This window comes from Macaca mulatta, chromosome 5 (assembly GCF_049350105.2).
Source record: "Macaca mulatta isolate MMU2019108-1 chromosome 5, T2T-MMU8v2.0, whole genome shotgun sequence".
NCBI lineage: Eukaryota > Metazoa > Chordata > Mammalia > Primates > Cercopithecidae > Macaca > Macaca mulatta.
This window is the reverse complement of record NC_133410.1, coordinates 177,951,337-177,974,055: the sequence shown is the minus strand read 5'-3', so window position 1 is coordinate 177,974,055 and position 22,719 is coordinate 177,951,337. Positions and strand designations below refer to the sequence as shown.

General features: G+C 35.5%; 1 protein-coding gene across 16 annotated transcripts in view; it reads left to right on the top strand.

Annotated features, from left to right (window-relative positions):
- NEK1 (NIMA related kinase 1) overlaps positions 1-22,719 on the top strand; it is a 199,441-nt gene that overhangs the window by 106,734 nt on the left and 69,988 nt on the right. For all 16 annotated transcript variants that reach the window (XM_078002440.1, XM_078002438.1, XM_078002434.1 and 13 more), the window contains 4 exons: positions 11,970-12,101; positions 13,970-14,035; positions 14,123-14,351; positions 22,051-22,203. In XM_078002440.1, the coding sequence (XP_077858566.1) occupies positions 11,970-12,101; positions 13,970-14,035; positions 14,123-14,351; positions 22,051-22,203 (580 nt within the window). The remainder of the gene's footprint in view (positions 1-11,969; positions 12,102-13,969; positions 14,036-14,122; positions 14,352-22,050; positions 22,204-22,719) is intronic.

The following is a 22,719-nucleotide window of genomic DNA, read 5'->3' as shown; positions in this document are numbered from 1 at the left end:
TATCCCGTTCTCTCCTGATCTGCAAGATTTCTGCTGAGAATCTGCTGATAGTCTAATGGTGAGCCCCTTGTATGTTGCTTGATGCTCTTCTCCCTCTGCTTTTAAAATTCTTTGTCTTTTACTTTTAATGTTTTAATTATAAAGTGCCTTGGTGAGGACCTCTTTGCATTGAACCTGTTTGCTGGTTTTCAACTTCAGTAGATATGCATGACCATATTGCTTCCGAGACTTGGGAAGTGTTCAGCAAATACCTCACTTAAAAAACTTCCTGTACCTTTCTCCATCTCTTCTCTCTTTCCAATTTTTTTTTTTTTTTTTTTTAAGATGGAGTCTTGCTCTGTCACTGGAGTGCAGTGGTGTGATCTTGGCTCACTGCAACCTCCATCTCCTGGGTTCAAGCGATTCTCCTGCCTCAGCCTCCCGAGTAGCTGGGACTACAGACACATGCCACCATGTCCAGCTAACTTTTTGTATTTTTAGTAGAGACAGGGCTTCACCATGTTAGCCAGAATGATCTTGATCTCCTGACCTCGTGATCCTCCTGCCTTGGCCTCCCAAAGTACTGGCATTACAGATGTGAGCCACCATGCCCGGCCTCATCTCTTCTTTCTAGAGCTCATACTGTGGCATTTGTTCATTTCATGGTGTTCCATAATTCCTGTAGACTTTCTTCACTTTTCCTCTATCTGGGCAATTTCAAAAGACCTATCTTCAAATTCACAGATTGTTTCCTCTGCTTGATCTAGTCTGCTGTTGAAGCTTTCAATTTTTAACAGTTTCATTCATTTAATTCTTCAGCCCCAAGATTTCTGTTTTGTTCTTTTAATGTTATGTATATCTTTATTGAGTCTGTCATTCATATCATGGATTATTTTGCTGATTTCATTGAATTGTCTATTCTCTTGTATATCCCTGAGTTTCCGTAAGATCATTACTTTGATTTCTCTTTCAGGTAACTTGTAAATTTCCATTTCTTTGGGGTCATTAACTGGAGAATTATGTTCCTTTGATGGTGTCATGTTTTCCTGCTTTTTCATGTTTCTTGTGTCCTTGCATTGATAACTGCATATCTAGTGGATCAGTGACCTCTTCCAAATTTATACAGTTGCTTTTGTAGGGAATGATTTTACCTACAGATGGTTGCTAGGGGGTCAGTTGAGCAGGATGCATTGGCTCTGCGGGTGGTGGTGCAGTGGCTCAAGGGCAGAGGTTCTGCCTCTGGTTCCAGGTAGGCATGGTAGTGTAGTGTCCATGCAGCTTCTTCAGTTGTAATCAGTATCAGTAATGGCTGCAGGTACTTTAGCCAAGTCTGTAGGAGTGTATAACAGCGGTGGTAGCAGCATAGGTTATTAGGATTCTCAGTGGCAAGGGCTTTAATGGGGGTCCTCCTCTTCTTGTTTATCCCACCGTGGGAAGACTTTGTTGGGGAAATCCTTCTTGGTGTCAGATTTGGCAGAGCTCACAAGTAGCCTACAGTGGTGCTGGGGTCCTGGGCCCACTGTCTTCCTGAATTACTACTTGTGACTTGAATAGTTCACTCTTTGAGGTATGGGTAGATGAAGCTGTTCGACAAAGGTGGGGACTGTGACTCTAAGGTATTCCCCAGTAACTTGGGCCCAGGTAGCAGGGATATAGCTGTGACTCTGATCCTGAGAGTCAAGGCACAGCGCTGGCATGGGTCTGGAGAAGAAGAGATGTTCTAGAGACTTGGGCCCTAGGGAGCAGGGCATAACTGCAATCAGTTTCTGGAGCTGGTAGGGCACAGTGGCAACTTGGACACCAGGAGAGGAGATTCCTTGTAGTGGTGATTCGGGCATGGCAGGCCATAACAATGTACCATGCTTTGTGAGGCTGGGTACAGCAGCAACAAGGGCCCATGAATGGTGGGGCACAGCTGTGGCTTAGGCACTGGGGGAAGGGAATAGCACAGCAGTGACTCCACCCTTCTGTATATGACCTTCCTTAGCCTGTGCTTCACAGGGTTTCTGCCACTCCCTTGCTGTTCTTTGACGTTCTCCTTAAGTCATTCTGGTCAAAATGTGATTATCTATTCATTGTTTTCGTCCTTTTTTGTGAGGCAGAGGGTAGAGCATTAGACATTTGCCATCCTGCTGATGTCACCACCCTCCTTGCCTGGCTGCCTGGCTACCTAGCTGCCTCCCTCCCTTTCTCCCTCCCTCCCTCCCTCTGTCCCTCTGTGGTTAGTTTCTATTGCCTTCAACCAAAGAATCTTAACCGATTTACCATGTAAATGCTCAGCATGGTACCTGGTGAATAGTAACACAAATAAATTCACTGGGAATTCGGCGTCTCATGATATTCCAGAACCGTGCATAGGGAAATGTTCAGGAAAGATCTGTTTATTTAATGCACACTGGTATAGTGGGAAAAAAATGAGACTAGGAATCAGAATACCTGATTTTTGGTCTCAGCCTTGCCAATTAATTAGCCTGTTTGAGGAGTGACTTAATGTTTGTGGCCTTTATTTCCTCATCTAGATGAAGGGCTTATTCTCTAATGTTGCTCTATCTAAATTGTGTAGAAAAATAATATTTATAATGTACGTATTTAAGTCCAGCTTAATATACAAAAAAAATTGATTAAAGTTATTTAACTGTTGTTTCAATAGAAAGTCTAATACAGCATAATCTAGATGTTATATTGGGGGGTAGTGTTCATATATCTATCTTTATTCATTGGCCATGACTCAGGAGTGGTTAACATGGAATTCAGAGTTGAGGCTAGCATTATTAAGCCCCCTAAAATATTAATGTAAAGTTTGGCAGTTTGTATGTTGGCACATTTTCTTCAGTAAAACCACATATATTTCCTTGGATTCTCAAAAGTATAATATTTTCAGTCTAACAAAGGATAAAAATCACTGCCCTGTAACCAAAACAGGATGGTACTAGTACAAAAATAGACACATAGAACAATGGAACAGAATAGAGAACTCAGAAATAAACCACATACCTACACCCAACTGATCTTTGAAAAACCTGACAAAAACAAGCAATGGGGAAAGGATTCCCTATTTAATAAATGGTGCTGGGAGAACTGACTAGTCATACGCAGAAAATTGAAATTGGACCCCCCTTCCTTATACTTTATACAAAGTTAACTCAAGATGGATTAAAGACGTAAATGTAAAACCCCAAACTATAGAAATCCTAGAAGAAAATCTAGACAGTATCCTTCAGGACACAGGCACAAGCAAAGATTTCATGATGAAATGCCAAAAGCCATAGCAACAAAAGCAAAAATTGGCAAATGGGATCTGATTAAACTAGAGAGCTTTTGCACAGCAAAAGAAACTATCATCAGAGTGAGCAGACAACCTACAGAATGGGAGAAAATTTTTGCAGTGTATCCATGTGACAAAGAGCTAATATCCAGAGTCTACAAGGAACTTAAATTTACAAGAAAAAAACAAAAATGTCCATTTTTACCCATCAAAAAATGAGCAAAGGACATAAACAGACACTTCCTAAAAGAAGACATGCATGCGGCCAACCAACATGAAAAAAAGCTCAACATCACTGATCATTAGAGAAATGCAAATCAAAACCACAGAGAAATACCATCTCACGCCAGTCAGAATGACAATTATTAAAAAATCAAGAAACAACAGATGGTGGCAAGGTTACAGAGAAAAAGGAATGCATTTACACTGTTGGTGGAAGCATAAATTAGTTCAGCCATTTTGGAAGACAGTGTGGGGATTCCTCAAAGATCTAGAAGCAGATACACTATTTGACCCAGCAATCCCATTAGTGGGTATATACCCCAAAATATATAAATCATTCTACATGCATGCATATAAAGATATATGCATACATATCTTCATTGCAGCACTATTCACGATAGCAAAGCCATAGAATCAACCCAAATTTCCATCAGTGATAGACTGGATAAAGAAAACATGATATATATACACCATGGAATACTATGCAGCCATAGAAAGGAATAAGATCATGTCCTTTGCAGGGACATTGATGGAGCTGGAAGCTGTTATCCTCAACGGACTAACACAGGAACAGAGAACCAAACACCTCATGATATCACTTACAAGTGGGAGCTGAACGATCAGAATACATGGACACCTTGGTGGGAACAACACACGTTTTGGGGCTTTTGAGGGATGTGGAGGAAGGGAGAGCATCAGGAAGAATAGCTAACAGATGCTGGCCTTAATACCTGCGTGATGAGTTGATCTGTGCGGCAAACCACCATGGCACACATTTACCTATGTAACAAGCCTGCACATTCTGCACAGGTACCCTGGAACTTAAAGTGAAGAAAAAAAATCACTGCCTTAACTATTGTGATTCCTTGGCAGTATATACCTAATTTTATAAAATTTTCTCTTTGACATATTTAATGATAAAAATTGTAGTACCAATTGGGATTTATATATGGAGAACAATGTATAATGATGGGGGTCCGTTTTTTGGAAGAGCCAAATAATATAGTGTTACGTTTTCAGCCATCATGTATGCTATATTGTGAATGAAGTATGTAAGGAAGATAGGTTCAGTTTTTTAAAAGGGTAGCAATGTTTTAAGAATTAAAATTCAGTGAAAAATAGAATTAGGGAGATTCTGTCTTGGTTAGGATGGATAAAATATTTTGAATATAAATTCTTGTGTTTTTCTATTTCCATCTTTGTCTTATTTTTAGACTTTCCATGCATGCCTGTAAGGCTCCCCCCAGGGTGTACACACTTACTGCTTCTGGCTACCTTGTTCTTATTCTTAGACATTCTTGTAAAAGCATTATGGCAATACTAGTTAAGAAAATTTATTCAAATACAAATACTTTTATATTATTGGTTCTTCAAAGACAAGGTTTTGAGAAGTTAAATATGAATTTGGTAGGATTTGGCCATGATATATCTTTAGGCCGTATATAACTATGTGTGAAGTTACTCTGTATTCAAAATATGAAATTAAGCCATTTAATAATACTTTCCTAATATACATTACATCCTCACTAATAAGTCAGCATAAAGATGAAAATATGTTTCTTATTGATCTATGCATCAAGAGTAAGCAGACTGGTGGTTTCATGTGTTTATAAGCCTCGCCTCACTATTTGGTGAAATTTTGAGTTTTGTCATTTGGTGGCACTGCTGCTTAATTTTTTAGCACATAGTAAAATTGACACATAAAGTAGAAACAGTTTTACAGTGATGATTGAAAACATTTTGTGACAATAAAAGCAATGCTGAGAAGCCTTAAATTTATGAATCTTGTGGGAAAAATGGCTAAGGAAAAAAAGCTTCTAAAGCATTTCTTTTAAACCTGAATTATGAAACTTTCAGGTCAATGTTTTATCTTTTTTTTGCAAATTTTTATATTTAAAATTGTGATTGAACTTTGAAAGACTGTGCTTTGTTTGTTTTGTTTTGTTTTGTTTTGAGACAGGGTCTTGCTCTGTCACTCAGGCTGGAGTGCAGTGGTATGAACATGACTCTCTGCAATTTTGACCTGCTGGGCTTAAGGGATCCTCCTGCCTCAGCCTGTCTGTATCTGGGACCCTTAGCACACATCACCACGCCCAGCTAATTTTCTTATTTTTTATACAAATAGAGTCTCACTGGTCTGGTGAGACTCCGTTTCTACAAGAAAAAAGAAAATTAACTGGGTCTCAAACTCCTGGGTTCAAGTGCTCCTCCTCCCTCAGCCTCCTGAAATACTGGGATTATAGGCGTGAGCCATTGCACGCAGTGAAGAAGTATGTTTAGAATGAAATATGTATTATAGATTTAGCTGGGTGATCAATTGTGTAATAAAATTGGGTCATTCTTTGCTCTAAATTTTTATATTTTTCTCATATGAAACTATATTGTTTTCCTGGTTTAATTAATTTTTGTGATTTGTCATATTTGTTCAACTTTCCGTATAAAATGCTTAGTGTAATGGTTTATTTTTCAATAATTAGAAGTACATTATCATCTTTTATTTCAAGATGTAGTTAATATTGAAAAGCTTTAAGGTTCTGATTATAAATAATATACCATAATGTTTATACGGAAGGCCCAATTCAACTGTACTAATAAGTTACTTATGTGTGTGACATTAGCTTATAATGATGTTGCCACATCTCAGTAGTCATCCTGAACTACCCATAAATTTTCAGTAACTTAGTTGTCTTTTAATTGATTGTAAGAGTTAGTAATCTGTCTGCCTTTGTTCATTCATTTAGATTTCATGTCTGAATTTGTCTGTTTAGGTTCTTCTAATCTGTTTGGTTTAGTTGACCCAGAGGAGAGATCAGTATGCATTTGATTATAGAACATAAGCATTTACTGAAGGCTGCTGAAGATCATTATTATAAAAGTGCCAATAAATTTGTCTCTCACAATGTCCAAATTTTAATTTCTGATCGTGGTTAATGTAGGAGGTTTTTGTTTTTAGTCTGCATTCTAAAGATAGAAACTTACATTCTGAAACTTAATACATTTCATCAGGATCTCAAATCAGACTTTTGGTGTTTAAGCCAAATAATCTTATTTAATGGAAATGAAATAAATAACAATTGCTACTATTTATTAGGTACACAGATGTGTACTTTACATAAATTATCTCATGCAATCCCTATAGCAGAGAGGCAATGAGTACAGCATTTCTATTTTAGAGAAAAACTGTGAGGTTCAGAGAGGATGAAATCAATGAAAAATCACAGGACTGGTGAGTGTTTTGGCATTTGAATGTAGAACTGTCCTACTTTATCTGTATTTTATGGCCTTCCTGAACAATGAATGGCTGACCATTGGCTGCTCTGCGAAGGCTGTTCTCACTGGTGCCTCTCTTGACTTTACAGAGTTAGTTGCTTCTATATTTTTTGTTTCATTCTTCCCCAGATCATTTAGTACATATCTCTTTATTTTTTCTCTGTAACATACTGGTTGATTTATGTGTTCTTTTGTCTTTTCTAATTTACAGTCCCCTCAGAGAAAATATTGTGTCTAGTTCATTTTGGATATTATTATCTAGAACTGTGCTTGGCCTTAATAGGTATTAATACATATTTTAATTTATTGATAAATTAAATATTGTAGATTTCTCTTCTCACAGAAATCATGTCAGATTAATATATTGAAATAGCAGGCCAAATGCAGTGGCTCACGCCTGTAGTCCCTGCACTCTGGGAAGCCAAGGCAGGCGGATCACGAGGTCGGGAGTTCGAGAACAGCCTGGCCAACCTGTGAAATCCCATTTCTACTAAAAATACAAAAATTAACCGGGCATGGTGGCACACACCTGTAATAGTATGTGGTAGAGAAGTGATTACTGATTTAAATAAAAATAGCAGAATGTGTACATTAAAAGTATATTTCTTTTAAATAATCATCTAGAGAAATAACGTATTTGTTCTAAAAATGCTGCTATTCAAAACAACTTTGGAGCTTGTTTTTATTCCCTCAGTGTATGAAACCTTATTTGAATTTATATTCTATAGTAATTAAAGCAAATATAAAGTTTCAAAATATTTAGATATACTCTTTCAAGGTGATAATACTGTTATGTTATGTGAGCTGTAGACATTTTTGAAAGTTATTTGTAGCAACTTTTTTTTTTTTTTTTTGAGACAGAGTCTCGCTCTGTCATCCAAGCTGGAGTGCAGTGGTGCCATCTCAGCTCACTGCAACCTCTACCTCACAGGTTCAAGCAATTCTCCTGCCTCAGCCTCCTGAGTACCTGGGACTACAGGTGTGCGCCACCTGTATGCCCGGTCAATTTTTTATATTTTTAGTAGAGAGAGGGTTTCACCATGCTGGCCAGGCTGGTCTCGAACTCGTGACTTTGTGATCCACCCGCCTTGGCCTCCCAAAGTGCTGGGATTACAGGCATGAGCCACTTTGCCCAGCCTATTTGTAGTAACATCTTAAACATCAGTATACTTTTTCAGCAATGTTGAACTATGGGACTAAAGCAATGTTTCCATCCTTTTTTGAACAAAATAAATACAGGCATACCTTGTTTTATTGTGCTTCACAAATACTGCATTTTTTACAAATTGAAAGTTTGTGACAACCCTGCATCAAGCAAATCTATCATTTTCCCAACAGCTTTTGCTCATTTTGTGTCTTTGTGTCACATTTTTGTAATTCTTGCTGTATTTCAAACTTTTTCATTATTATCATTGTATCTTTGATGTTACTGTTGTAATTGTTTTGAGGCACCACAGACTGCACTCATATAAGATGGGAAATTTAATTGATGAATGTGTGTGTTCTGATTGCTCCACTGACTGGTAGTTCCCCTATCTCTCTCCTCAGACCTTATTCCCTAAGACAAAATAATATTGAAATTAGGTCACTTACTGACTTACAGTGGCCTCTTAAGTATTCAAGTGAAAGAGTTGTATGTCTCTCACCTGAAATCAAGATTAAGCTTGGTGATGAAGGCATATTGAAAGCTGAGACAGGCACAGAATTAAGCCTCTTGCACCAGTTATCCAAGTTGTGAATGCAAAGGAAAAATTCCTGAAGGAAATTAAAAGTGCTACCCCAGACCAGGTGCGGTGGCTCACGCCTGTAATCCCAGCATATTAGGAGGCTGAGGCGGGTGGATCACGAGGTCAGGAGTTCAAGACCAGCCTGGCTAACATAGTGAAACCCCATCTCTACTAAAAATACAGAAACTTAGCCGGGTGTGGTGGTGTGCACCTGCAATCCCAGCTACTCAGGAGGTTGAGGCAGGAGAATCATGTAAACCCAGCAGGGAGTCGGAGGTTTCAGCGAGCCAAGATAGCACCATTGCACTCCAGCCTGAGTGACAGTGCAAGACTCCATCTCAGAATAAAAAAGAAAAAAAAAAAGTTCTACTCCAGTGAACACACGTGATAAGAAAGCAAAACAGCCAGGTGCCTGTAGTCTCAGCAACTCGGGAGACTGAGACAGGAGAATTGCTTGAGGCCAGAAGTTTGAGACTAGCATGGACAACATAGTAAGAACCTGTCTCTAAAAAAAAAAAGAAAGAAAAATTAGCTGGATGTGGTGGCACACACCTATAGTCCCAACCACATTGAGAAACTAAGGCAGAACAATCATTTGAGCCTAAGATTTCAAGGTTGCAGTGAGCTATGATCGTGCCTGGATTCGCACTCCAGCCTGGGCGACAGAGCAAGACCCCATCTCTTAGAAAAAAAAAGAAAGAAAGAAAGCAAAACAACCTTCTTGCTGATATGGAGAAAGCTTTAGTGGTCTGGATAGAAGAGCAAACCAGCCACAACATTCTCTTTGGCCAAAGCCTAATCCAGAGCAAGGCCCTAACTCTCCTCAATTCCATGAAGACTGGGAGAGATAAGGAAGCCACAGAAGAAAAATTGTAGGCTAGCAGAGGTTGGTTCATGAGGTTTAAGGAAAGAAGCCACCTTCATAACATAAAAGTGGAAGGTAAAGCAGTAAGTGCTGATGTAGAAACTACAGTACATTATCTAGGAGATGTAGCTAAGATCATTGATAAAGGTGGTAATACTAAACAGATTTTCAGTGTAGACAAAACAGCCTTCTATTGGAAGAAGATGCCATCTAGGACTCTCATAGCTAAAGAGAAGTCAGTACCTCACTTCAAAGATTCAAAAGACTGGCTGACTCTCTTATCAGGAGCTAATGCAGCTGATGACTTCAAGTTGAAGCCAGTGCTCATTTGCCATTCTGAAACTCCTAGGACCCTTAAGAATTATACTAAATCTATTCTATTTGTGTTCTATAAATGGAACAACAAAGCCTGGATGACTGCACATCTGTTTACAGCATGGTTTACTGTGAATATTTTAAGCCCATTGTTGAGACCTAATGGTCAGAAAAAAAAAAAAAATTCTTTCAAATATTACTGCTCATTGACAATGCACCTAGTTACCCAAGAGCTCTGATGGAGATGTGTTATACAAAGAGATTCATGTTGTTTTCATGCCTGCTAACACAACATCCATTCTGCAGCCAATGTATCAAGAAGTCGTTTTGACTTTCAAGTCTTCTTATTTAAGAAAATTTTTAAGGCTGTAGCTGCCATAGATAATGATTCTTCTAATGGATCTGGGCAAAGTAAATTGAAAGCCTTCTAAAAAGTATTCATCATTCGTCATTCTAGATGCCATTCAGAACTTTTTTTTTCTTGGAAGGAGTTAATGTCATGTTAATGTTAATGCCAACATTAACAGTTTTTGGAAGAAGTTGACTACATTCTTCATGGATGACTTTGAAAGGTTCAAGATTTCAGTGGAGGAAGTCACTGTAGATGTGGTAGAAATAGCAAGAGAAGTAGAATGACAAGGGGAATCTGAAGATACGGCTGAATGGCTACAATCTCATGATAAACTTGAATGGATGAGGAGTTGCTTCTTATGGAGGAGCAAAGAAAGTGGTTTCTTGAGGTGGAGTCTACTTCTGGTGAAGCTATTCTGAACGTTGTTGAAATGACAAGGAATTTAGAATATTTTGTAAACTTAGTCGATAAAGCAATAGCAGGGTTTGAGAGGACTGACTCCGGTTTTGAAAGAACTTCTACTATGGGTAAAATGCAACAGCATCACATGCTGCAGATAAATATTTTCATGGGCTAGGCACGGTGGCTTATGCTTGTAATCCCAGCACTTTGTGAGGCTGAGTCAGGACAATCATTGAAGCCAGGAGTTCAAGACCAGCCTAGGCAATATAGTGAGACCTCAATCTTTATTTAAATAATAAAGGATTTTTAAAATATTTTTACAAAATCAAAAGAATATTTTCATGAAAGAGTCAATGGATGCAGCAAACTTCATTTTTGTCTTATTTTAAGAAATCGTCACAGCCACTCCAACATCTAGCAGTCACCACCCTGATCAGTCAGTAGCCATCAGTATCAAGGCAAGCCCCTCCACCAGCAAAATGATTACAATTTATTGAAAGCTCAGAAGAATCATTAGCATTAGCATTTTAGGAATGAGGTGTTTATTAAGGTATGTACATCGTTTTTTAGACATAATGCTATTGCACACTTAATAGGCTACAGAATATTGTAAACATAAATTTTATATGCACTGAGAAACCCCAGAATTTGTGTGACTCACTTTATTGCAATATTACCGTTATTGCAGCGGTCTGGAACCAAGTGCACAATATCTCAGAGGTACGCCTGTATTGATATGAAGTGAAGGTCTAGAAGCCTAAATATTAAGATTGTATGATTACTTTATTTTTAAAAGATACTCAATAAATATTGTGTTTGAAATGTATACTCCGCAGAAACTCTCGTTTCCTAGATTGAGGAAGACTAGGAATAGGGAGTAGAGAGTAAACTTCCTGCTGTGTTACTATTGTCATACCCATTAATGTCATTTCCTTGTATTAATTAAGGGTTCAGAATCTTGCTTTGTTAGAGTTTAAATGACAAGATAAAAACAAGCACATGTGTTAATACAACATATTTTCAGTGAAGTAAATTTTTTTTAAAAAAATTACTTTGTAAAAGAAGTAAATACTACCTGAATCTGTTTCTCCTTCCATTCTCATTTATGTTGGCATTTTTATGAGGGCTTTTATGTTGAGTAATTGACATTTGAACTTTGAGAAGATTGTACCCAAACCTGCAGAAATTACAAAAGCATTTCTTTTTTTTTCTTTTTTTTTTATTATTAATATACTTTAAGTTCTAGGGTGTAAGATTAACAAAAATCTTACACTTGAATCTTTGAAAGACAGTTTTTCAGGATCATTTTATGAAACATTGATAATGCAGTGAAAGCGGGTTATTTAGGACTATGTGACATGACTATGTTTACATCTGAGACCAGAGGTTTTTTTCGCTAGTCACTGCTGTATCCCCAGCGTGTAGCATCATAATGCCTTGCTCAACAGATAATTCAGGAATGAAAAAATTACTTCTGGATAGAGTGGATAAATAGTTATCTGATATGTACCATTTTATTTCTTCATGCACATATAAAATCCCTAATGTATTTAATAAAATTCTTTTTTATAGTTGGTGGTTAAAGGAGTTAAGAGTTCTGATGTTTCTCCACCTTTGGGACAGCATGAAACAGGTGGCTCTCCATCAAAGCAACAGATGAGATCGGTTATTTCTGTGACTTCAGCTTTGAAAGAAGTTGGCGTGGTAAGTTTCCTAAGATTCAGAACTCCTCAAAGTCAAAAGATTATTTAAAAGGAAGTTAAATTTAATGAAATCACATTAATCCTTATTGTCCCTTTCAGGTTTTTCTAGGGAAAAAAATTACTTTTTAAGAGATTTTAGTTTACTCAGAATACTGGAGCCTCATTGTTTATAAGTTTTATATCTAAGACCACCTGGTAGATGAAAATATATTATAATAACTCATATCACTTTAAAAGAATATTGAAAAAATAAAATATACATAGAAATGTACTGAAAATAACATTACAAACATTTTTCTACCCAACCCTCATGATTAACAAATGTTCCCTTTTAAAAAAATAATGTCTCTTTAGTACTAAAGTAGCTCTAGAAATTAAGTCCAACACATGTTTACATTTATTCAAATTTTGTGACATAGCAAATGTTAGAGGACTCAGTATAACTACAATTAATTCATCAGTTATTCCTTTTACCTTCTACTTTTGAATCTCTGTCATGCCATACAGATAGTAAAACAGAAACATAGACAAATGAAAAGCTTAAACTTAGAAGTATATTTCAGGTATCTGTCTGAAATGTGAAGACTCTGTTCAGGGGTTAAGAGAAATGGGCTCATAGTGTGGGGCTGCTGCCTAGAATTCAACAGACAGAAGGAGAAAAGTCTACTGAATCAGAAAACATAGTAACTTCATTTTCCTCTTTCCTGGTAATGGATGTCTGTGCCTTTTATTTGTTGAGTTTCAGTAAATATTTGCAGACAAAATTGGTACACTAGTTGTTTTTTTTAACAGCCTTTGGGTTGATTTTGAAAATAAGACTAAGTAGGAAAATATAAGTTTCTTGATCATTCTGAAGAACTTCATTTAAGAAATGATTGTTCTTCAAGTAGGCTTAGTCACTTTTTCTTTCTGATAACAACTTTGCAAGTGCTACGTTGTTACTCCCACTTTAGATACCACTCTGTGGTCCCTTCTTGATACCCAGTCTCACATCTCAATAGCTGTTCATCTCTCTGGTTGTAGGACTGCTAATTCCTGACTACTTTACTGGGTAAAATGTTCTTTGTCTCATTGCTTCATATATTACTTTGAAACTGACTGCCAAATTTTTTATTTTTTTTAAGTATTACAAAATTTGAGGTAATCCACATAACTGAATGGTTTTCTTTCTGTGTTGTGTTGGTAAATGTCACTTAAAACTTTGAAAATTGCTCTTACTTTGAACCTTCTACATGCCTTTGCTTTCATAGCTTTCATAACTGCTAATTTCTTCTTTTCGTATATTTTTAAATTTTAAATAGTCTAGATTGCTTTGACAATGCTAATTAGGATATTAAATTTATGTCATTTGTAGTACAAATGACTCAGAACTAATTTTTGTTACACTCTTTGTTTAGGGAGGACAGCCACTTCTCAATTACATTTAGTACTATGGCTTAACAAGGATTTATATACATGAAACATAAAGACAGTTTTAAAATTACACAGCCTATTTTGAATTACTTCATCTATCAAAACTTTTTGTAGTTATAATTAAGAGAGTATATGAATTTTCCTCTTAATTCTACCACTGACTTAAATTACCAAAAAATCAAGTGCCAAACTGTCAGAGGATATACTTAATTATGTGAGCAGTAATCCAAAAATATGACAAATAATTGAGAATTGGCCCCTCTCTATGTTGTCTAATTAATAATATTTAAAGGTTAATCATTGCTGATAATGAAGCTTTGTTAACATTTTATAGGAATAAAAAATTTACAAGGAACAAAGTAATGAAAAGCAGAAAGTAACAAGGATATCATATTATTAAAGGTAGATTTAAAAAAATAAAATTGTTGCTTCCTCTGTATCTATCTGCATTTAAAGGACAGTAGTTTAACTGATATCCGAGAAATTTCAGAAGAAATGCAAAAGACCAACAATGCTATTTCAGTAAGTATAATTTTTGACATTTATCAGTCATTTTACTTAATGATATACATATTAAAATATTAAAATATACAATGTTATAACTTTCAGAGTAAGCGAGAAATACTTCGTAGATTAAATGAAAATCTTAAAGCTCAAGAAGATGAAAAAGGAAAGCAGCATCTCTCTGATACTTGTGAGATAAATGTTCTTGAAGATGCCAAAGAGCATGAAAAAGAAAAATCAGTTTCATCTGATCGCAAGAAGTGGGAGGCAGGAGGTCAACTTGTGATTCCTCTGGATGAGTTAACACTAGATACATCCTTCTCTACAACTGAAAGTATGTACAGAAGTATATTAATATCCTATTTAGGTCTAGTACATATATAAACTTATAGACTAACCACTCTGAAAAAAAATGAACACTTAGAAGAACCGAGAGAAGCTGAAATAATTCTATATATTTTCCTTTTGGGCAAGTAGAAGTGCCTGCCTCTCACAGGGAGATGTGAAGAACAGAGAAAACTTATCAAACTAATCAGCCTTAATGGCAAGGATTTTTATTACAGAAGTGTATAGTGTGAAAGAGGGAACTAATGATACATATTTAAATTGTATTACTTTAACTCTGTATACTATGTTAAATTAATCTGTTACTACAAATAATTCTTGATGAGAACCAAAGTAGTGTCTCAGAAACATCTCTTAGGCATTTAGTGAGAGTATTGAGAAAATCTGACTTAATGATTTATTTATTCAGTGATAATTAAGAATCTATATTTTCTTACATTATTCTAGGCATTGGAGATATAGAAACAAAACAGAAACGTGCTCTTGTGGAGCTTACATTCTAGAAGGACAAGTCTGACCATCAACAAATCTGATTTTAAGTAATTTTTTTCACAGACTGCTTTTGTAGAATTTTTTTCTTGCACTGGAAAAAAGCCCAAAGACTTGATAGCATTTACTTTGCTTATTTATTCAACAATTCTTTATTGGATACCTACTATATGGAATACACTCTGAAGCAATGGAAATATAATAATGTTTAGAATGTAGTCCCTCCCCTTAAGGAGCTTAAGGTCTAGTGGAAAGGCAGGCAAGTAAAGAGATAATTGTAGTTGATAAATAATATGCTAGGAATAATCATAGACTACTGCAGGAATACATAAGAGACCATAAATCAGTCTTGGAAGAGCCCCCAAGATCCAATCACCTATCTCCCTCAACACATGATTATAATTCGAGATGAGATTTGGGTGGGGACACTATCTGACTGCTTTTATGATTTGTCTTTATCACTGGTTTTGAGCAATATGATTGTAAAATGCCTTGGTATAGTTTTCTTCATGCTTCCGTCCTTGGGATTCATTGAGCTTCTTGTATATTTGGGTTTATGGTTGACACATTTGGAACACTTTCAGCCATCATTTCTTCTAATATTTTTTCCATGCCTCCTCCTTCTGTCCTTTAGGGACTCCAGTTTCACTTTTTGTCTCATACCTCAGTGGTGCTCTTTTCATTTTATTTTTTTAGATTCTTGTTGTGTTTCATTGTGGATAGTTTCTATTACTCTATCTTTAACAGATGATAGTCTTTTTTTCCTGCCATATCCAATCTGCTGTTAATCCTATTCAATGTACTTTTCATCTCAGATATTGTAGTTTTCACCTCCAGAAGTTTAAGGAGTTGTTTTTCTGTCTGCCATGTCTCTGCTTAACTTTTTTGATCATATGGAATACAGTTGTAAAAACTTTATTAATGTCTTTACTTATTCTAACATCTGTGTCACATGTTAGAATTTTATTGGGTCCATTTTATTGATTGCCTTTTCTCCTTGTTACAGGTCATATTCCTCTGCTTCTTTGCATGCTTGGCTATTTTTAATTGGATGTGGGACATTTTGCACTTTACCTTGTTGGGTACTAGGTATTTTTGTATTTTTGTAATTATTCTGGAGATTTATTCTGGAATGCAGTTAAGTTTTAATACTTGGGCTCAGTTTGATTCATTCATGTCTTATTTTTAATATTTGTGAGATGAGATCAGAGTCATGTTTAGTCTAATGCTAATTATCCCCATTTAGGAGATAAGACACTTCTGAGTGCTCTACACAAGGAATGATGAGGTTTTCCAGTTTGGCTGGTAGGAATAGACACTATTTCATGTCTTGTGTTCTCTGTAATCTTTTTGGGTGCTTTTTTTCCTAACTTGGGAAATGAAGGCAGAAATAAAGATACTCTTTGAAACCAATGAGAACAAAGACACAATGTATGAGAATCTCTGGGACACGGCTAAAGCAGTGTTTAGAGGGAAATTTATAGTACTAAATGCCCACAGAAGAAAGTGGGAAAGACCTAAAATTGACACACTAACATCACAATTAAAAGAACTAGAGAAGGAAGAGCAAACAAATTCAAAAACTAGCAGAAGACAAGAAATAACTAAGATCAGAGCAGAACTGAAAGAAGATAGAGACTTGAAAAGCCCTTCAAAAAAAAAAATCAACCCAGGAGCTGGTTTTTTGAAAAGATTAACAAAATGGATAGATGGCTAGCCAGACTAATAAAGAAGAAAAGAAGAATCAAATAGACACAATAAAAAATGATAAAGGGGATATCACCACTAATCCCACAGAAATACAGACTACCATCAGAGAATACTATGAACACGCCTATGCAAATAAACTAGTAAATCTAGAAGAAATAGAAATAGTTACATTCCTGGACATATACACCCTCCCATGACTAAACCAGGAAGAAGTCGAATCCCTGAAAATAGACCAATAACAAGTTCTGAAATTCAGGCAGTAATTAATAGCCTACCAACCAAAAAAAACCCAGGACCAGACGGATTCACAGCCGAATACTGCCAGAGGTACAGAGGAGCTGGTACCATTCCTTCTGAAACTATTCCAAACATTAGAAAAAGAGGGACTCCTCCCTAACTCATTTTATAAGGCCAGCATCATCCTGATACCAAAACCATCAGTTGGTTTGTCATTGTGTCATGCCATTCAGAGTAAATTGCAGACATTGGTATACCTTGCCCTAAGTATTTCACAGCATATAATTATTTATTAGAGTTCAATGTTTGTTTTTTCCTTTATGTTAAATTTACATGCAATGAAATGCACACATTGCAAATGTATATTTGCTGGGTTTTAACAAATGCTGGGAGCTGCAAAATAAGCCATCAAGATATAGAACATTAACATCATCCCAGAAAGTTTGCCCCTGCCTAGTCATTATCTGGTCTTATCCTCCCAGAGGCAACTTTTCCTGAATTTTTTTTCTACCTTAGATTAAATGTTCCTGTTCTAGAATATCATATAAACAGACTCTTAACAGTTTGTATTCTTTTGTGTCTGGCTTCTTTCACTCAAGCATAATGATGTTTTTCCCCTAATATCTCACCTCTGGCTGAAAGCATAATGATTTTTGAGATTCATCTGTGTTGTAATTATTAATAGCCTTTTCCTTTTTAAAAAATCTTTGCTTTATTAAAAGTTTTCTTTGTTTGATATTGATATAGTTACTCCCACTTTGTTTTGCTCAGCGTTAGCCTGGTATATCTTTATCCTTTTTTCCCTCTTAATCTATATGTGTCTTTATATTTAATGTGGGTTTCTTGTGGGCAGCATATTGTTAAATTCATTTTTTAATGCACTCTTATAACCTTAACTGGTATGTTTAGATCATTTACATTTAATGTGATTATTAATGTGATTGGATTTAAATCCAGATGCTCCTCAATTTACAATGGGATTACAGTCTAATACACCCGTTGTAAAGTTGTAAAATCTTAAGTCGAACCATCATAAGTCAGGGACTGCTTGTGTACCATTTTTCTATTTGTTTTTTGTTTGCCTCATCTATGCTTTCTTTCCTTTTTCCTCCTGTTTTGCATTTTTTGGAGTTAGTTATTTTTTATTATTCCATTTACCTCTGTTGTTGAATTATTAGCTATAGCTCATTGTTATTTCAGTGTTTGCTTCAGAGTTTATAGTGTATTATCTTAGCACAGCCTATCTTCAATTGAATTATACTTCATATATGGTATAAGAATATTATAATAATATACAGTTGACCCTTGAATAGTATGGGGGTTAGGCAGTATTGAAACCCCCCTGTAGTCAAAAATCCACGTGTAACTCTTAACTCCCCCAAAATGTAACTAGTAATAGCCTACTGTTGACCAGAAGCCTTATCAATAACATAAAGCCAATTAACACATATTTTACATGTTATATGTATTATATACTATATTCTTATAACAAAGGAAGCAAGAGAAAAGAAAATGTTACTAAAGGAATAAGAACAAGAAAATATATTTACTATTTATTAAGTGGAAATGGATCATCATAAAATCCTTCATCGGCATCATCTTCACATTGAGTAGGCTGAAGAGGAGGAAGTGGGGGGTTGGTCTTGGTGTCTGAGGGGTGGCATAGATGGAAGAAAATTTGTTTATAAGTGAACCCAGCATTTCAAAACTTTGTTCGAGGGTCACCTGTACTTACATTTGTTCCCTCCCAACCTTTGGTGCTATTTTTTTAATGCTATAAATCCCATAATACAGCATAGTCATTTATTCTTTAAAATTATTTAAATAATAAGAAAAAACTATTTTGTGTCTACCCATGTCGTTTTCATTTCTTTTGTGTAGAAGGTATCTATTTTGTATCATTTTTCTTCTGCCTAAAGGACTTCCTTTGAGATTTTTTGTAGTACAGTCCTGCTGGTGATTCTTTCAACATTTGTATGTCTGTAAAAGTTTTTATTTTAAAGACATAAAAATGTCTGTAAAAGTTTTTATTTTAAAGACATAAAAATGTCTGTAAAAGTTTTTATTTTATTTAGCCTTCCTTTTGCAAAGATATTTTTTCTGAGACATAGAATTCTAAATTGAAATGTTTTTCTTTTGGTGCTTTAATGATGCTGCTCCACTGGCATCTTATGCACATTACTTGTGATGAGAAGTCTTCTGTTACCCTCATTTTTAGTTTTATTCCTCTGTGTCTTTTTTCTCTGACTCCTTCTCAGATTTTTCCCTGTAGACTTGGTTTCAGTGAATTTGATTATAATGTGCCTTAATGTCACTTTCATCATGTTTCTTTTGCTTGGGTTTTGTTGAGCATCTTGGATTTATGAATTTATACTTTTCATCAAACTTGAAAAACTCGTGGCCATTATTTCTTCTATTTTGTTTTTCTGTGTCCAGTGTGAATGGACGAGTTCAATGGACAGGTTCATTTATATGAACTTCATTTGGACAAGTTCAATATGGATCTTATTAATGTTTTCTTTACCTCTATCATGGTCAGTCTTCTCTCTAGCTTGTTGAACATATGGAATACAGTTATAAATGTCATTGTCTACGAGTTACATTATCTCTGTAATTATGGGGTTGGATTGGATTCAGTGATTTTTTTCCTCCTTTTTTTATAGTTAATATTCTGTTTCTGTACATGCTTGATAATTTTTTGGGGGCGGCCAAACGTTGTGAATTTTAATATTTGTGCTATGTATTTTTATATTTCTATAAATATTCTTGACCTTTATTCTTGGACACAATTTAGTTACCTGTGCATAGCTTGGCTCTTTCAAGTCTTGCTTTTAAGCTTTGTTAGCTGGAACAGAGCAGCAATCTATATTATTAGTATTTATTAGTATTACTATGCATTAGCGTATGGCTAATCTTTTACCTTTTCTGCATCAACAACCTTTCTGAATAATCTGCCTTGTACCTTGTGAATTATAAATCAATTTTTTTTGGCTTATGGGAATAGGAACTCTTTCTGGCGCTGTATGAACTCAAAGTATTGTTACCTCTGCTTCTTTTGAGTGGTCTTTTCTCTAAACTTTCTCTAAAATTTCTTTACACATTATGTACTGATATGCTGATCAGTACTCAGGTCTTAGACTCAAAGGGGCTTTTTACAATTTTCCTGAGTTCTCTCTCTGTGAAACTTACTACTCTTCAGTACTCTTATCTTGCAAACACTAGCCACTTTGGCCTCCCTAGACTCCCACTTCCACCTCCTCCTCAGCTCAGAGAGACCATTGACTCCACCTCTGTTTTCGCTGCCTGCGTTGAAGGGGTTAAATTCCAGTGGAGGGGTGGACAGGAGGGTTTCTCTTATGGACATTTAGTTATCCCAGTTTTGTTTGTTAGAACTTTTCCCCCTTTTCAATTGCTTTGGCATATTTGTCAAACATCAGTGATTGTAAGTTATGGGTCTATATCTGAGTTCTCTACTCTATTTTCACCATCCTTTAAGAAATTCCTCTTGGTAATCATTTTGGCTGTACAAAACTAATTATTATCTGCTGATTTGCATGTACTTTCATGGAACTGGTACATTAACTGTATCAAAATGTATTAGGTTACCATTGAATGTCTATATACCTTATGCCTCATAATATATAATATTATATTCTGTATGTTACTACTAGGTACCTATATACTTCATATATTATTACCAAATATTCTAAATACTCGAACTTCAGTATGTAATTTTTATATTTTGCTTTGATACATTTTATTAAAATGGTTTACCCCAAATTATTATTGTCAATAGGGAAGTAGCAGTTATTTGCCTACTTATGATAAATAAAGCAGGACAAATTTTCTTAGAAATACTTTTCTCTATTTTTTAAACCGTATGTGTGTTTGTTTTAAGATTTGTTTTCTTTTTTTTGTTAAATGTATAGAAATGAAATACTGATTTCTGTTTCTTCTATTTTTATATTCCCCCAATTGTTATTCACTTATCTTAGTTTTTTCTATTTTTTCACATAAAGATTTTATAGAAACATAATAAAGGTGGAGCATTCCTAATCCAAAATCTGAAATCCAAAATGCCCCCAAATCTGAAACTTTTGAGTACCAGTGTGACACCCCCACATGTGACCCCATGTGATGTGTCAAAATCAAAGTGCAGGTACACAACACATGGTTTATTTAGCATCCCCAAGGACAAAAAGACCCTCCAGCCATTTAAAAAGGCAATATGATAGAATACCTTCTCATTCCTTCAGATCCCTTTCTGATCCCTCAGCTGCTTCTGATATTTCTTTTTGCCAGTAAAATGAAAGACAGTATAGAGTAACCTTTTAATCAAAATCCAGTTTCATGGGTGGAGACTAAAAGCCTGCTGTTTCTTAACAGCTCACAGGTATTCTGGTGATAATACTGTGCTGCTTAGTTATCTTAAACACAATTTTTCACCAAAATGTATGTCTCTATTTTTTTAGCTATGAAGTATTTCTGTATGAACAAGTGTAAGAAAATGATTGCTTATTAGCAGCATATAAACTCACAGTCAGGAATGATGGTGATGCCAGGCAACCACAGAGGGCCCACATGGGTGACCAATTCAGTGACACTATTGCTTTCTGATGATTCTGTGTATACAAACTTTGTTTTATTCACAAAATTATTTAAAGTATTATATAAAATTACCTCTAGTCTATGTGTATAAGATGGATGTAAAACATAAATGAGGCCAGGTATGGTGGTTCACACCTATAATCCCAGCACTTAGGGAAGCCAAGGTGGGAGGATCACTTGAGCCCAGGAGTCCAAGACTAGCCTAGGCAACATAGTGAGACTCTATCTCTTAAAAAACAAACAAATGAATTTCATGTTTAGACTTTGGTCCCATCAACAAGATTATGTATATGCACATATTTCAAAGTCTGAAAAAAAATCAGAATTTAAAACACTTCTGGTCCAAAGCATTTCAGGTAAGAGATACTCAGCCTGTATTAATTTATGTTTTTTTTCTATTTTTATATTCCCCAAAACTAGAATTTAATTCATATTCTAAAAGGCAATTATAGATATATTTTTATTGCTAGTTTCATTTGCTTCTGTTCTCGCCATTATTCATCATTCTTTCCCTGAAAGTCTTTGTGATATAACCTTTTTTTCTCATGAACCACTCAATTGGATAAGAGACCCAAAATCTGCCTTACCATGCAGTATTATTATACTGTTACTGAAAATTGTTTCTTTGTATCTTTTTCTTATAGGACATACAGTGGGAGAAGTTATTAAATTAGATCCTAATGGATCTCCAAGAAGAGCCTGGGGGAAAAGTCCGACAGATTCTGTTCTGAAGATACTTGGAGAAGCTGAACTACAACTTCAGACAGAACTATTAGAAAATACAACTATTAGAAGTGGTAAGGAGAAACTAGTAGTTTTTCTACACTAGAAATAATATTGTTAAAAATCTAATTATGTGTTTTAAGATGTTTCCATTTTTAAGTGAATTATTTTTAATTATCTTTCCATTATAATGATTTTTTAATTAGATTGAGAATGATTGTATTTTCTAGGGGTACTGTCCAAATGGTAGTCTTGAGTTTTGACCTGATAGACCTGGATGGGATCTAAAAGGAAGAGGAAGTGTTTTTGGGTGGAGTTGGAAAAGTCAGAATGATGTTTTACATGAAAACAGATATAGGAGAAATGCATTGAGATTAAGTATATCTGTTTTGATATGGATTCAAAAAGGTATTTCAGTAGGTGTGACAGACATTATTAATTATAGGACTGGGGAAGGAGACTTGTCATGAGGCAGGAGGAAATATTCCTGATCCATCAGTTTTGTGGCCTTTGGTATTACAGCTATGCATCAAGAAGAGTGTCTATGTATGAAACAGGTGTTTTCAGATTAAACAGCTGGTTTAAATGTT